At 43.2% G+C, this 17,926-nt stretch overlaps 1 protein-coding gene across 1 annotated transcript in view; it reads left to right on the top strand.

Moving 5' to 3' along the window:
- The window catches only part of TULP4 (TUB like protein 4), a 197,404-nt gene that overhangs the window by 103,230 nt on the left and 76,248 nt on the right, over positions 1-17,926 (top strand). Inside the window, exon 4 of the mRNA XM_040350948.1 lies at positions 9,185-9,346. Coding sequence (XP_040206882.1) covers positions 9,185-9,346 — 162 coding nt within the window. The remainder of the gene's footprint in view (positions 1-9,184; positions 9,347-17,926) is intronic.

Below are 17,926 nucleotides of genomic sequence, written 5' to 3'. Positions count from 1 at the left end.
TGTCAGGCTATTCACTGGACATGCTTACAATAAATGTGATGTTAATTTTTTTTTTAATTTTTTTTCAGATGGTCTTGGGTATTTTCCCAAGCCATGATTAAGCACTAGCTCAGTGCGAAACGCGTTGGCTATCTACCTGTTCCTTTGTTGCACCTATGAAGTGATGTACTTGCTGTGCTTTTTTGAATAAAAGACAACCGTTTGGTCATTGGAGTGCGGCTATCCATCCTCTTTTTTTGTATCTTATGCATGGTCAGTGCATTGCCAGCACTCACGGTATCCTGAGTCAGTCCATCTCTACATAGTGACCCACCTGGAGCGGTGATCCCTTCTCTTCTCTATTGGGTATTTTCTTCTTTGGTTTAGCTAAAGCAGCGTCCCAGCTAAAAATAACAAGATAAACATGTTTGGCCCATGAACCACTTGCCAACCAGTAATGTACCTGGTATGTCACCGGACTTCAATTGGCTTTTTTTTAGAGCCAACGGTTGGCTCTCTGGTAAAAGCAATCCTACCGGCTAACTAGATTACTTTTCCAAGCAGCAGGAGAGGACATCCAGTCCCCACCCCAACACCCTGCTGCCTTCAACGGCTTTACCGAAATCACCCGTCCCACTGGAAGTCCCGATTGACCAGCCCATTGCTTTTGCCAGCTGATCGGAGACCCGAACAAAGGCCAGATCGACTTTGTTTGGCTCTGGGCTATGGTAACCCGGAAGTAATGACCTGACATCACTTTCAGTTTAATCGGATGTCAAGGCCACCATTTTCAAAAATCCAAAGCATTCAAAGGTCTTGGTGGGATCAAATGCTTTTAAGGGCAAGTGTGTAATGTTTGCTATCTATTTTCCGGCGTAACATCATCTTTTATATTTTACCAAAAAATTGGATTCTGTATTGTTTTGTTTTTACATTAAAATAAAAGTGTATTTTTAACAAAAAAAATGCATTTGAAAGACCACTGCACAAATAATGTGTGACACAAAAAAATGCCAAAACCCACTAATTTATTCTCTAGGGCCTCTGCTGCTATATAATGTTTGATGGTACTAAGACATTTTCTGTCAACAAGTAATTAAAGTTACAAACCGTTTAACAAAAAGTGCCAGAAAAAGCCTGGTCTTCAAGTGGAAATAACCAAACCAGCTTTTGGTGTAATATTCCCATTTAATCCGGAGATTCTTCCTGCAGTACTTTTTGTGACACTAGATGTGTTCAGTCTGATGACCAGCATCATTCAACCCACTTCTTCTGAGCTAAGGTTGTACTGGGCACACCCTGGTCTGTGATTGAGCAATGAAAAAAAGCAGCACCATGATTTTCTCATCTCCCTGTCCCTCTGCTTTTCTTCCAACCAGCATATTTCTTGTCAGTACATGAAGTGATTTGCTCCTTGTACTGCTTTTTCCTCTCCCACCCCAACCCTACTTACAGGTACTGGAAGGGGCTGATGCCAGGTCAGATGCAGGGGCTTACACCGCTTGCATTTTAAAAATAGGGGGCCAGATTCACAAAGCAGATACGATGGCGTATCTCCTGATACGCCGTCGCATCTGTTGTTCTATCTATGCGACTGATTCATAGAATCAGTTAAGCATAGGTAGCCAGAAGATCCGACAGGTGTAATAGTTTTACACTGTCGGATCTTAGGATGCAGTACCGCGGCCGCTGCTGGGGGGAGTTTGCGTCGTAAACCAGCGTCGGATATGCAAATTAGGAGTTACGGCGATCCACAATGCTTTTTCTCGTCGTTACGTCGCCGCGAGTGTTAGTTTTCTGTCGCAAAGATAGTGCACCTTTAACAAAGTGGAAAATTACTCCACCATGTTAAAGTATGCCCGTCTTTCCCGCGTCGCTTTTGAATTATTTTTAAATTTTCCCGGCGTAACTATTTTTTGACGTCGCGATTCACAAAACGTTGGCGCGTCGTAATTTCGCGCAAAGGACGTCGGGAAATTTGCGACGGGAGCATGCGCAGTACGTCCGGCGCGGGAGCGCGCCTAATTTAAATGGTACACGCCCCATTTGAATTGGCCCGCCTTGCGCCGGACGGATTTACGATACACCGCCGCAAATTTCCAGGTAAGTGCTTTGTGGATCGGGCACTTAGACAGAAAATTTGCGGCGGTGTAACGTAAATCGGTTACGTTACGCTGCGCCCGCTGTACGTGAATCTGGCCCAGGATGTATTAATGATTATAGCGCTGCATTGACTTTTGGCTTTTATATCTGCCTAGAGCTCAGCTTTAATCTTCATGTGTGCATTTTATCACTGCCTGCCTATACATATTTTAAATGTTTTTTTAACAGCATATTAATAAAGCAGGACATAAACATAATTCTCTAACACAGAATACTCTTTGCATCTTCAGAAATTATTCTAGACATTGATGTCATCTTGTTGCCTGCAATAATGAAGCTAAGCATGGTAGCCTGAGCATAATAATCTATTTAATGGGCTTTTACATGAGGCCATCCATCTAAATTAGCCAAACTGGATCAAATATCTATAATTTCTCTTTTGATGGAATTGCTTGCTCTAATACCAATCATTTAATTGAAATGCAAAGCATGCAGTTCCTTTGAATGACATTATACCGGAGGTGCAAATCTGCAGAACTGTTTTGAGCAGGGTAATATATGTAAGAAATTGCCATTAAATGTAGGTTAAGTTACACGGTATAGATGACAATATACTGAAGATGCAAGTTTATCCCCAGACATATTTTAATAACCAAGTGAAAGCAGCAGTAAAGCTATAAATACAAGTAAAATAATATAAAACATAGGATGCATCGCTTTTCATTTAAAAAAAAGTAAGGCGCATGACAGGTCCTTTTCCCCAAAGAGAAGTGACAGCTTGATGCAATAAACAAGACCTACAATATCATAAGTATTATATAGTACAGGGCTCAAAATGTTCAAGTCCTGAGCTACTAGCCAGGCCTTAAGGCCTCATTCACACTTGGCGGACTCCGTCGCTACGGAGTCCGCCTGCTCCCGTCGGCTCAGCGGGAGATCATTTCGCAGATCTCCACTGAGCCGACGGATGACAAGCTCCTCTCTGCTCACTGAGCGGGGAGGGGCTTGTCGGGGCACCACTGTCTCCCTATGGAGCGATCTGATGAAAACGGACAGCATGTCCGTTTTCATCAGATCTTACCCGATCCGATCCGCATGGACGGATGGGGACGTGGCCCCCATACATCTGTTTTTAGCGGGTCGGATGTCAGCGGACATGTCTCCGCTGACATCCGACACTCCATAGCGATGCATGGAGCGGACGTTCAGGTCCGTGACAGACGGACCCGAACGGCCCTAAGTGTGAATGAGGCCTAAGAGTTACTCACCACGAGTTGCCCCACCCCTAATTCCACCCCTAAACACGCCCTCATAAATTATCTCATGAAATGACACTTAAATGTTTTATGCAGAATTAACCACTTTGCGCCCAAGGTACGTCATATGACGTCCTTGAATTTCAGTGGGGATATCTGAATGATGCCTGCAGCTACAGGCATCATTCAGATACCCATTTTTTCAGCCGGCAATTCTGTGCACCATAAGAACGATCATATCGGCAGTTCCGCCTCTTGATCATTCTTATAGGCGACGAGAGGGGACGTCCTCCCTTCCCGCCACCATCTGGTGCTTCTCTGGGCTCTCCCGTCAAATTGGGGACCCGGAGAAACGATCTGCCAGCGCCGGATGGGAAGCATAGGGATGACTGGTGACCAGATGTTCACCAGTCATCTCTATGACCGTTGGCGGCCTAGGCGCGACGTTATGATGTCACACCCGGGTACCTGGAAGTAAACAAAGCCGCAATCGCGGCTGTGAGCATGAGATCGGTGATTTATTTTTCCCGATCTCATGCCTTCCAGCCTGGAGGAAAGATGTGGGGTCTTATTGACCCCGCATCTCTCCATAAAGAGTACTTGTCATTAACCATTCCTATTACAAGGGATGTTTAATAGGAATAAAAGGTTTAAAAAAAAGTGTAAAAATAAAAAAATTAAGTAAAAAATAAATAATAGTAATAAAAAAAAAATGAAAAACGCCCTGTCCCCAGTAGCTTGCGCTCAGAAGCGAACACACACACTTAAGTCCCGCCCACATATGTAAACGTCCTTCAAACCACACATGTGAGGTATTGCCGCATACGTTGGAGCGCCAGCAACAATTCTGGCACTAGACCTCCTCTGTAACTCTAAACTGGTAATCTGTAAAAAAAAGAATTAAGCGTCGCCTATGGAGATTTTTAAGTACTGAAGTTTGGAGCCTTTCCATGAGTGTGCGCAATTTTAAAGCGTGACATGTTGGGTATCTATTTACTCTGGGTAACATAATCTTTCACATTATACAAAAAAATTGGGCTAACTTTACTGTTTTTTTTTTTTTTTTTAATTCATGAAACCGCCCCCCCCCCCCCCCCCCCAAAAAAAGGTGTTTGAAAAATTATTGCTCAAATACCATGCGGGATAACAAGTTGCAATGACCTCCATTTTATTATGATTTTTGCATGTAGGAGAGGAGTGCCAGAATAGGCCCGGTAAGGAAGTGGTTAAGGTACAAATATAATTAACAACTTTATCAGTGCCCATGAATGCAGCCTCACCTGTGCCCATTATTGCGGCGTGACCAGTGCCCACCAATGCAGCCTCATCGAGGAAGAAAGAGGGCGGCTGGATCATCACAGGGAAATAGAGCGTTGAGGAAGAGGAGAGCTGGCCAAATCACAGAGCTGGGATTACCCGCTGTAACAGCTTACATTTGAATTGCCTCTGTTCGCGGTCACACACCGTCCCACCTCCTGACCCGGTGCCTGTGACAGGCAAAACACAACCACACCGGCCTTGGACCAGTGTTCTGTCTGTCACAGATGCTGGGTCAGGAGGCGGGACTGTGTGTGACCACAAGCGGAGGCAATTTAAAAGTAAACTGTTGCAGCGGGCTATACCCGCTCTAATTCGACCATCCTCTCTTCCCCTATGATAATCCTGCCACCCTCTCTCTTCCTCCACGTTCTCTTCCCCATGGGCGACCAGATCCCATTCAATCCCTCCTGCCGGCGGTGCTCGCCCTTTCTCCCCAGTCCCAGGCTACCCTTGCTCACCAGCCATCATTTTCCACTCGCAAGATGCGAGTTGTGCGTAAAAAATTTTGAGTGCTGATATAGTACATCTAATTTTTTTCCTTTTGAGGGAAATTAGAACTGATCGGGATAGGCAGGAACAAAATTCCAGATTGGAGACACACACAGCCTCTTACCAAATATAGATGACCACTCTATTACAGAGGGTCAAACACACACAAATGTGATCTTTAGGCAGCTCCCAGGGTGGTCCCTTCCTCTGATAACTTTGTCACATATAGTTCCTTCCAAATTCTGATGCTTACACCAGAGATGATTCTCCCATAAGCACACCCAGATTGATCAACAGTGTGTGTCTTTAATTGAGAAAAATAAAGCCTCTTGATAGCGTAATATGTTTTAAAACACCATTTCATGAAGATAAGAAAAAGCCACTCACGTGAACTCCAATAAAACAGCATTGAATGTACTTAGAATAATTTTCCAACCAAAAATATGGCCGTGCTACGCTTAGTTCCTGGTGTCACGATGACGTCACACGACAGGCTAAATACATCATCCCCCATGGAGCTCTGTGACATCTATACATTCTATATGTGACAGAACTATAGAATACCTCCGATCATCCCACTATCCCCCCTATATACATTCCTGTATCATCCCATACATTGTATGTTCTATACAGGACATCACAGGATACTTTCTATCATCTCCTATAGAGTACTGCATGTTATACTTCCCACTATCCTCTATATATATTTCTGTGTCATCCTATACATTCTATTTTCTATCACCCCCCATGGAGTACTGTGTCACCCTATACATTACTCCGTTATACTTCCCCCTATCATATATATATATATATATATATATATATATATATATATATATATATATATATATATATATATATATATATACTTATAGAGAGAGCTCTGGGCGATCTATACACTGTCCTGAATAACTCTTACTTTACTACCATTACTCTGTATAATACTTCCCTTTATCCTGTGTGATCCTATACATTACTACTGTAACGGAACTATGTATTTTAGAAGATGGGACATTACTGACAGTTCATTGCAGAAGGTACTGGACACATTACAAGTGGTTAATTTTGTCCTGACTAGGTCAATAGGACAATGACCATTCAATGCTTAGCTCAGTCTATTGAAATGCTAAGTGGAGCCGTCTTGTGAAATACCTTTTATTGTGTTCTGCAGGTTGAGAGCGGTTGTCGGAGACGGGATGTCTCTAGGAGAGAATTATCTCCTCTAAATGACTTTTAGAATGTGTGTTTGAAGATGTATGTGTTTACGCTAAGGGACTTTGTATTGTTCTAAAAGAATGTAACCTCTCAGAGGTAGTAATTAAGTAGACCGGGTTATTGTGTACATTGATTACCCCCTGGGGCTTCTGTCTCAATACACAAGTCTTTCTATCCAAGCTATTGGACCAATCCCTGTTGACTATTTCAAGTCCTCATTTGCATGGTCAAGGAGGACCTGAGTGAAGACTGTATATACTTTACAATTGACCAATGGGAAAGCGGTTGTTGGGGGTGGGATGTTCCAATTTCTGTATAAAAGTGTGCTGTGTACTGGAAAATAAAGTCAGTCTTGTTTGACCCTTCAACGTAGCCTTGTCTCGTTCGGGAAGGGGAATTCTCTCTCTCTCTCTCTCTCTCTCTCTGGATCTATTGGACGGGGATACCGGCGGTACTTGCATATCGCAGCTTGCCAGGGAAAAGGACTTCTCCAACGGCTGAGACCCTCTCCCTAGCTGGGTAGCCGTTACCTCTACTATACTAGAAAAATACTTTTTGATTTCACCTGTACAATGTTGTACAATACTGAACATTACTCTATAATAATACTGACCATGATCTTTAGATTATTCCATATGTGAAGGACCCGGCCTTGGGGCGGCAAAGGGAGTAAATCTGGGCCTGCCTGTATCATCCCATATTATTGTATGTTCTATACAGAACATCACAGGTTACTTTCTATGTAATTTTATGTGTCCATACACACACAGGCTTTTAGGAGCTGTAAGTGGAATAGGTGTTTTCAAGATGCAAAAAAAAAAAAACAGGGCCAGTCTGTTCTGAGGACCAGCGTTACAGCTGTAAAAATGGCTGATGCTGGTAAAAGCTGCTGTTAAATGTGGCTTAACGCTGCATACAGCTGCGTTAAGCCTCAAGTGTTTTTTTTTTTTTTTTTCATGTCAAAATGAGTGGTTCCCTATGAGAGCCCATTAATTTGAATAGAAGTCACACCAGAAAGGTGATCGTGATGATCCAACTTGCAGTGTGGCTTGTGCGCTGAGGATCTTAAAGGGGAACCCTCGCCAAAAAAATAAACTGGCAGACCCTTATCTGAGCATGCAGCCTGGCAGATCAGCCCCCCTCCTGGACCATAACAGGCCACATGCCCTCATCATGGGTTGGTTGGGTGCCTTTGGAAGGTGGGCCGCATGCTTGGATTAGTGTCTGGTATGGATTTTTATTTTTTATTTTCATTTTGGCGAGGGGTCCTCTTCAAGATCCTCAACGCACTAGCCACACTGCAAGTCGGATCATCATGATCCAACTTCTGGTGCAACCTCTATTCGAATCAGTGGGCTCTAATAGGGAACTATTGATTTTGAATAGAGGCAGAGAAATGCTGTTAATCACAAATGTCATCTAAGTTGAACCCTACTTTCACTTTTTTGTGTATTATGCAGACTCTTCATGGGAGTCTTGTTGCCGTTACGTTGCTACACATTTACCTATTAAAGTGGAGGTTCACCCAAAAAAATTTTTCTAAGATTACATCCAGCATACTAACGACATGTAAAGTATGCTGGTATTTTAATTTTTTTCTCCGTACATACCGTGTAATTGTTATTTTCGCCGGGCTTCTGGGTTCTGATTACTGTGGGACTGGGCGTTCCAATTGAAAGCTTAGCTGATTGACATCTGGTGAAAATCTTCCCATGTCGCATACACCGCGCATCACCAGTTTTCCGCAAATAGCCAACATGCGAGTCGGCGCTATACGGCGCCTGTGCCCGCCGTGTAGAGCTGACTGCGCAGGCGCCATATAGCAATTACACGGTATGTACGGAGAAAAAAAAATGCCAGCATACTTTACATGTCGTTGGTATGCTGGATGTAATCTTAGAAAAAAAATGTTGGGTGAGCCCCCGCTTTAAGTTAAAGTGGAACAACACTGCATCTGAGCACCACAAACCGAAAACGCATTTTAATTTATTTTTAGGTTGGGTTCACAGTATTGTGAACTGGATGCAGGTTTCCCCACAAAAATGTGGGCTGAAATCGGACCTGAAACGACGAACAGGGACACACTGTGATCTGAATGTTCAAACTAAAGCAGGCCATACACGGTCAAATTTCGAACAAATTTTCTTTTCAAAATCAGAAAGTTTGTTTTTTTGTGATCCGATGATGCCACCATTGATTTTCGAAATTTGGCCAACCAAACCATCATGTTGCCGGGAATATTCTTTTCTCTCCGGGAATATTCGTTTCTCTCTGGGAATACTCTTTTCTTGCACATGCACATTTTTTTTTCTATTACATTTCTCGCACGATTCTCCCCATCATTGATCAGAAAATCGTTTGTTTTTCAAAAAATTTCCAACATCGGATTCCTCAAATTTGACTGCCGCACGAAAATCGGCTGTTGCTGCAGTCCACTAACGATGCGAAATTAGTACGAAAATTCTTTGATACGATTTTCGAAAGAAAATTCTTTTGAAATTCGAATGGCCGCCTTTACAAACCCATCTGTACATGGAGGGTGTGCTTAGCTGAAAAAAAAAAACCTCCTATCCTCCTGAAGACTCCTGGGATGTATGACATAATATGCCTAGGCCTTAAAACCATAAAGTAGCTGAAGAAATGTAAAAAAATAAAGTTTAAAACAAGTAATTACGATATACTTTTCTATCCATTTTCTAATGCTAGCAGCATAAGTAGTAAAAATAGTAAATGTTGACTGAGAGTGTAAAGTTCCGCTTTTAGTGTTAATACACATGCCCATCAACTCCAAATAATTTTGTTTTACTCTTTATCCATTACAGGTTAGTGACTTTACCTGGAGCCATGATGGCACTCAAGCTTTGATCTCGTACCGCGACGGATTTGTGCTCGTCGGTTCAGTGAGTGGACAGAGGCATTGGTCTTCGGAGATTAACTTAGAGAGTCAAATAACCTGTGGGATCTGGACACCTGATGATCAACAGGTAAGCAATGTGTTTATAATATTTACTGCCTCCTTTACATTAACCACCTCTATACAGGGCACTTACACCCCTTTCATGCCCAGGCCATTTTTCAGCTTTCAGCGCTGTCGCACTTTGAATGACAATTGCGCGGTCATGCTACACTGTAACCATGTGAAGTTAGCATTTTCTTCACACAAATAGAGCTTTCTTTCGGTGGCATTTAATCACAAAAAAAAAAAGACCAAAGATTTTGAAAAAATAAATAGTTTTTCTTAGTTTGTCAGTAAATTTTGTAAATAAGTAATTTTTCTCCTTCACTGATGGGTGCTGATGAGGCTGCACTAATGGGCAGCGATAGGCTGCACTGATGAGGCGGCACTTATGGGCACTGATGAGGAGGCATGAATATGCCGCACTTATGGGCACTGATAGGTGACACAGATGGGTGGCACTGGTGGGCACAGATGGGTGGCACTGGTGGGCACAGATAGGCAGCACTGGTGGGCCGCATTGATGGGCAGTAGTGATAGCCATCACTGACTGGCATCACTTGTGGGCACTGATTGCTGGCAGTTGTGGGCACTGATTGCTGGCACTGGTGGGCACTTAATTGTAATCGGGGCACCGATGATCGTGCCCTGATTTCACACCTAGCTGTCCCTTGTGAGGAGATGCCGCTGATCAGCTCTCCTCTCCTCACACTCTTTACTTGTGACTGGCTGTGATTGGACACAGCCAATCACATGGTTAAAGAGCTGCGGCTCTTTACACAGATCGGGGTCACGCCGTGGCCTAGCAACATGGTGCACAAAAGCGTCGTTCTGGGAAGCTGTCGTATGACATCCACCCAGAACAAGAGCAGCACCACCCAGCCGTCAATTGACGGTGGGCGGGCAGCAAGTGGTTAATTACTTTTTATTCTTGTGTGACTAATTTAAATACCCATTAATTTAATTTGCACCTGCTGGTTCATTACAATGACTTTTTGCATTATGTAACTGTGATATTATACAGTATAAAATGTTTGTTTTTTTATCCCAATGGAGCTGGTCCCTCCTGCCCTTTAAGGGGTTTAGGAAGCTATTAGACGGTCTTTATGATCATGTGACCGCTTTAATTGGCTGCTTGCGATCGGGTGCCTTCCGTTGGCCGCTGGTAACACTGCCGGGTGCGCACAAGGCATGCACTCTTGGCACAGCTGTATTTGCACTAATGCACACAAATATGCAGCCGCTCGGCACTAAGGCCCACCTGCCTAGATATGCGTGCGGCTGGCACCAAGAGGTTAATGCTTACAAGGCACTTTCTATATGTGGACTTTGACAAGTAACATTATCCACCACCACCGTTAAAGGAGCTTCTTTGTTCTGTAGAGGGAGTGCTCAATTTTCTGATCTGTAAGTTCTACTTGAAGGTCTCTGTGCCATCCAATGAAGAGTGACAAAGCAGTATTCAGTATATTATATAGCTGACCGTTTTAGTTTTACTTTGAGCCTTTCCACAATTTTTTTTTTTTGTAGTTTTCTTTGAAAAGCGGCTCCCATAATTGTAAGTCATTGCTATAGTAACTGTATTGTTTGCATAAACACAGAGGCTTAGCTCTCCATTAGTCAGGAAGCACAAGAAAGAATATTGCATTATATGAGCAGAATCTCTCAGTTACTAATACATCTTCATTACTAAAGTACTGGTCTGTGTGGTTAATCTATGTGCAGGCAAGAGAGCAACTTGTAAGCCTGTGTGTGTAAAAAGTAGGGATGAGCTCTGGCGTGTTCGCACAGTCCACGTGCAGAGCCCACCAGGAAGTCTGCGCGGCACTACGCTAATCACAGGCAGGGAGACATTGTCCCGATGCTCGGCTGCAGAGATCGGGAAATGTCTCCCTGCCTGTGGTTAGTGCAGCCGCCGTGCATACTTCCTGGCGGGCTCTGCACATGGACTGTGCGAACACGCCGGAGCTCATCCCTAGTAATAAATACAGTACTGTGCAAAAGTTTTAGACAGGTGTAAAGGAATGCTTTCAATTTTAATATAGCTTGTTTATTTTTACCGGTTTTATAAACTTGATAGAAGAAAAAACTGACAAAACATCAATCCAAACATCGACTGCTAAATTTATGAATTGGCCGTTCAACTCCAACAATAACCCAAGGGTCAAACAAGGCTCATCAGATAGTCAGATAAGGAATCCTGCTGCTGGATCTGTATGTAGCAATAGGGAATGGGATTGGAAGACCCCGTGCTGCTCCCAGATCCCTCCACTGTATATTGAATGTATCTGATGCATACATTTGCTACAGTGCTAACAGCAGCTGCATTTCTTTGTAATCATTCATTTGAGCTAGCTTGGCCCAAACAAACTGTTTAAAGGAATACAAAACATGGAGTAAATCCAGTCATATATGGTTTCGAAACCTTGACCGGTTCAGCCGAGTGCCATCAATCAATCGACTTGGGTACAACCAGTATGTCAGATTTTTACATGAAATTGCCAAAGGCTATAACCGCTAGCAATAATCCTTGTGTTCTCCCCACGCCCTCGGCTTGGAGAACACAATAGCTCTGCCAGAGGGATTCCCTCATCAACACTGACTGTGTTGATTGGGGAATCGAGCGATTTTCTTCTCTGCAACCTATGAGGATGCTCATCAGCGCCCTTGTAGTTCATTAAGAACTACAAGCCATCTTCTGCAGTGACAGATGGGACTTATAGTTTATTCATTCACACATTACAGATTGTAAATAAATGAATGTATTAATTTAAAATGTGCCAGCGGCTGTGGAGGAGACGTTTCCCCATACACTGTCACAGGAAAGGGGTGAGTGAGGCTTGAGCATGTTACACCCTAAATACAGGTGGTAAATTTTCCAAGGGTGAATCTAGTCTTTAACTGCTGTATACTTGCAGGTTGTGATGTCTAGAATGTCAGTAAAGGAAAGATTTATATTCATTACAATACTGTTTATTTATTTTTTACCTTAAACCGGAGCTCCACCCTAAAGTGGAACTCACGCTGATCGGAACCCTCCCCCCCTCTGGTGTCACATTTGACACCTTTCAGGGGGAGGGGGGTGCAGATACCTGTCTAAAGACAGGTATTTGCACCCACTTCTGGCTACACAGTTTCGGGAAAACTGCGGGCATGACGTCACCTCCCATCCTCCCCCCGTTGTGCTCTGGGAACACTCGGCTCCCAGAGCACAGCGGGAGCCAATCAGCGGGCATGCGCCAATCGCGCATGCGCCGTAGGGAACCGGGTAGTGAAGCCGGAGCACTTCACTTCCTGGTTCCCCTTACTGAGGATGGCGGGGGGAGCAGCAGAGTGACGAGCGATCGCTCGTCCTCTGCTGCGGACTGCGCTGGACTCCAGGACAGGTAAGTGTCCTAATATTAAAAGTCAGCAGCTGCAGTATTTGTAGCTGCTGGCTTTTAATATCTTTTTTTTAATGGCACATCCCCTTTAAAGTGTTTGTAACCGTAACAAAATTATTCACTGTCAGTTCCTCTCCGTTATCCAGCGTTAATGCACAGTGCAAGTGTTTACCGAAATATATGCCTCTAAATACTTTTTTTTTCTCGTTAAAGATCTTCTGGCCCGTCATGTGACTCCTGGCTGCTCTGCTACTCTGATCCCTACGGGAGGGGCCGAGCTCCCCATCTGATGTCAGCCGAAAGGTCACATGACTGCCATGCTGGCTGCTCAGCCCCTTCTGCTGTAACCCTGATTCGGAGTAGCAAAGCAGCCGGGAGTCACGTGACCGGCCAGAAGATATCTGAAAAATGTATTTAGAGGCTTTGTTTTCAATAAACACTTGCGCTGTGACACATGGAGCTCATAGGCAGGGAGGCGAGGGGGGAGAAGACAGAGGAAAGCTGCAGATGAAGGAGGCACATAAACTGACCACAGGATCCGCAGCCATGATAAACCGTGGTCAGTTTAGAGGGTGCAGGACAGAAACTGTCAGGATCAGCCTGTTTTTTTTTTTTTTTTTTCAACTTCCACAGGGGCAGGTTAGACAGCACAAGCACTGTGCAGTTTAACCTGCTATAAATATTTTCCAGGGTTACAAACATCTTAATGTATTCCCTGCATTAAGGTAAACATGCCCCTGTTCCTAAACAATTATCTGACTCCTTCACTGATCCAGCACTTTGCTGTCTGCAGCAGTGCTGCTCCCATTTCCTGCTCTCACAGGGAACACTGAAAGCAGCAGGAGCCAAAGGCTCCCACTGTTGCCATTTAAATCCTGTGAGGAGTAAAAGGGGGGCGTGGCTGAGGGGGCACCCATAGGAAGGAGGAGCAGAGAGTGTTGGCAGGGGATCACCAAAGAGGAGGTAAGCTACCACAGAGCAAGTAAGTATACCATGTTTTTATTTTAATAAAAAAAGAAAATAGCCCTAAATATCGCTTTAAGTACACACAGGCAGTCATAGGCTGCTTTGTACAGCAATAACTGTCTAAAAATATATTGTATAGTGTATTTTAGTTAGATATTTTTTTTTAGTTATTATAGCAGTGTTTAATCTGAAGTATGACTTAGGTGCTTGTTCTTTCATATATTTGTACTAAATATAGATGCTTGTTGATTAACCGACAGAGTATGCTTAATTTACAGTCACTTTGCCTCCCTTCTTAACTATTAAAACACAATATTTGCAAAAAAGGCAGTATATTTTCTGTAAGTCAGCTGATTTAAATATGCATTGTAAAACTTAGTCCAGTACTGCAATTAGCACCACAAAGTAGGAAGCAGAGGCTGCATATATAAATGTGTACATACAGAATTACAAATTCTATGTATTTAAAAAAAAAAAAAAAAATCACACATGTACACAAGATTGCTTATTTACCGTATACTTTCTCCGCATTCCATTAAATTCCCTTCAGTTGCTTTGCTTTCCAGAGCTGTTTATGTGCTGTGTTTACAGCCCCTGACTGCTTCAGTTTATTGACCTAGTTATAGCTGCCAGCGGAGGACAAAAAGCCCCCTCAGCTCTGGCTGCCCATGGTTTTCTATGAAAGAAAAGTGGAACTCTTTGCTATGGTTGCCCAAGGCACAGAGTGCAGAGGCAAAACATTTTAAGAACACCTTGCCCACTGTTTAGCATGGAATTTGTTCTCTTCAATTTTGGGATGGTATAACAGCCAACAACGCAGAAATTGGGGAGATAGACGCAAGAATAGATCTACTATGCCTCAAGAAATACAGAAGATTAATGGTCTATGGTCCATGGTCAGTGAGGAAACTGAAGCTGGAAAGTGGTTGGATGTTTCAAGAAGACAATGTTCTGAAACACAACTCAAAATCGGAGCATTCCATCTCTCTGACCATTTCATATTATACCCATACGTTCACAGTCTGCAGTGTCCATCTCCAACCCCCTAAGAGGGGCCTGTAGTTACTAATGAAGCACAACTGCGGTGATGTCACTGCATTTGTAGTCTATTGATAGTCCATTATAACCCATTGATACTTCCTGCAGCTCCATGACTTGGTATGAACCGGCCAAAACATTGCACCCACGATCTACCTGCAATGCCAAAAAAATTATAAATGCTCTTTTTTTATTTTATTTAGTCAGTGTGTGTATGCAGTTGAGTCCATGTAAATTTCCTACGTTTGGCTCTGTATGCCAATAAAATTAAAACCAAACGGTCCAAATGAATTTGAAGTGCAGACTTTCAGCTTTAATTTAAGGGGTTGAAGATAAATCGAAAGTACACATTTTAGCAACTGCAACCATTTTTATACACAGTCCCCCCATTTTCAGGGGCTTAAATTACTATAATCATAAAAAAAGGTTAATTTTTAATATTTTGTTGAGAATCCTTTACTTGAAATGACTGCCTCAAGTCTGGAATCCATGGACATTACCAGTTTCCTCCTTTCTGATGCTTTGCCAAGCTCTAACTGCAGCTGTCTTCAGTTGTTCTTTGTTTGTGGGTCTTTCTGCTTTTAGTTTTGCCTTCAGCAAGTGAAAATGCATGCTCAATTGGGTTGAGATCAGGTGATTGACTCGGCCATTGCAGAATATTCCACTTCTTTTTCTTCAAAAGTTCCTGGGTTGCTTTTTGCAGTGTGTTTTGGATCATTATCCATCTGTACTTTGAAGCACCATCCAATTAACTTTACTGTATTTGGCTGAATCTGGGCTGAGTATATCTCTAAACACTGCAGAATTCATCTTGCTGCTTCTGTCATATCATCAATAAACACCAAGCTTTGCCAAATGGCACCTTGAAGATTCTGAGGCCACATGATAAAAGTGATTGCATGTGCACTTTCTTGAGGCCACATTGGAGAATTTGTGATATTGTTGCATGCACACAATTACTACTCTTTGTCATAAATTCCTGCAGCTGCTTCAGAGTTTCTTGTTGGCCTCTTGGTAGCCTGTCTGACCAGTTTCCTCCTGGCTCTTTCATCCAGTTTGGAGCGACTTCCTGGTCCAGGGAGGGTCTGTGTTGTACCAGATACCTTATATTTCTTAATAGACTTCACTGTGCTTTTAGGCATTAATAAGGCCTTTTGAATTATTTTTTTAGCATCCATCTCCTGACTTGTGCTTTTCCACAACTTTATCCTGGAGATCGTTTGACAGTGCCTTGCCACCCATAGTTGGTTGTTTCCTTCAGTTGCACTATCAGGAACTGAAATGCTCCAGGAAAGCAATTTTCATGCTGATCCAATCCAAATGACCACAGCTAATCACAGTTGAAAGCCAAATTCCTTTTGTGTGCTATTGAGAAGGTGATTAGCTACACCTGATTGAGTTTACAAGCAATTTTTAGGAGGGGTGATCTTTTTTCCAACTCAGTGATTCTGTTTTTGTTATTTATTTTTCTGACATTTTGGTGTTATAGCCTTCACTTGGATGTTATAAGTTGCACTGAGTAAATACAGCTGGATAAAACAAAAACAATGTCTGTCTTTGTCTTAGGCCCCTTTCAGACGTCCGCTCCGCCTGTCCGTTATTACAAGTTCATTAACGGACTTGTAATACATCCCTATGGGATCGCGTCCGTTAGCGGATGGAGCATCCGCTAACGTCCGCGTCCGTCGGGATCCGGTTTTCGGACGGAAGAAAACCCTATTTTTCTTCCGTCCGGCGGAACAGAACTGATGCAGATGGACACACGGTCCGTCTGCATCCGGTTCCCCATAGGGCAGAGCGGAGCTGAGACAGGGCGGTCTCTGCACTGTGTGCGGGGACCGCCCTATCTGCCGACAGCTCAGCGGGGATCCCCGCTGAGCCGACGGAGACACACGGAGCGGACCCAGAAACGGTCCGCTCCGTGTGAAAGAGCCCTTAGGCTGCAAAGCAACAAAATGTGCATGTGTATATATTTTTTTTTGCACCCTGTTGATTGGTACTTGGAAATGCAGCCTTTATCCTTGGCGGCAACAAGTTCCCTGTCTGTTATGAAGTGGGTATTGAAGGACCAAAATGAATTGTGCAATGACGAGCCTGTTCTGACTGATTCTCTTCTTTGTGAAATACTGTATCTTACAAATCTGTGAACACCATTACAGTATGCATCTGTTGAGGCCAAATGATGCAGTATGATGTAGTGAGAATGGTTAATAGTACATCTATTTCTGGAATTGGCCATATGTTAGAAACTGATATCTCAGGAGCAGTTATTAACCTAAATTTGCTCTCTGCCTCTAATTGTCAGAACATCATTAAATCCTGCTTGTCATCAGCCATCTGAATTATCTTCATATACACTCATTTAACTTGATTTCCCATGGGAGATTAAAAGCATATTTATCTGTAGAAAACAGAAAAATTGTAAATGGCTTTCTTTGCATCTCTAATGTGTTTCAGGTCATATGTAGGCTTGAAATATTGCCCTGTTAAAAATAGTGGATTGTCCTTTCTAAGCCCAATGGGTTAGTCATCAGCTGCCTCCCTTTACTCCTATATTCTACTGAAAAGAGGGACATGAGCTAGCCTAAACCCCCTCCTCCAGCTTTTTGTTTTTAACCTGCACGGTGAAGTTATAATGTGCTAGTATGCATCGCATACTGGCACATTATGTGAAACTTCCCTTAAAGGTGTTGAAAAGGTTTGTTTTGTTATTTTTTAAATAGGTTCCTTTAAGCTAGTGCATTGTTGGTTCACTTACCTTTTCCTCTTCTAAATTATTTTTTCTTTGTCTGAATTTCTCACTCCTGTTCTTCCTCAGTAAGCTTGCCCCCATCATCCGAGCCGTTCTGGCTGGGGGTTAGTCAGCGTGCTCGCCCCCTCCCTTGGGACTACATCCCAGCGGGGAGATGTTGTGAATCACAGCATCTCCCCGCAGGGATGTAGTCCCAAGGGAGGGGGCGAGCACGCTGACTAACCCCCAGCCAGAACGGCTCAAATGATGGGGGCAAGCTTACCAAGGAAGAACAGGAAGTGAGAAATTCAGACAAAGAAAAAAACATTTAGACAAGGAAAAGGTAAGTGAACCAACAATGCACTAACTTAAAGGAACCTATTTAGAAAATAAAAAACAAACCTTTACAACCCCTTTAAAATGAAGCCCTCCACTGATGCACTGTCATCGCTGACAGGGCTCCCATTTTCACTCGTCTTCTTTCCAGGTT

Source organism: Rana temporaria, chromosome 4, assembly GCF_905171775.1.
Source record: "Rana temporaria chromosome 4, aRanTem1.1, whole genome shotgun sequence".
Classification (NCBI taxonomy): Eukaryota; Metazoa; Chordata; class Amphibia; order Anura; family Ranidae; genus Rana; species Rana temporaria.
The sequence above is the reverse complement of the archived record's forward strand: the minus strand, read 5'-3'. Positions and strand labels throughout refer to the sequence as shown.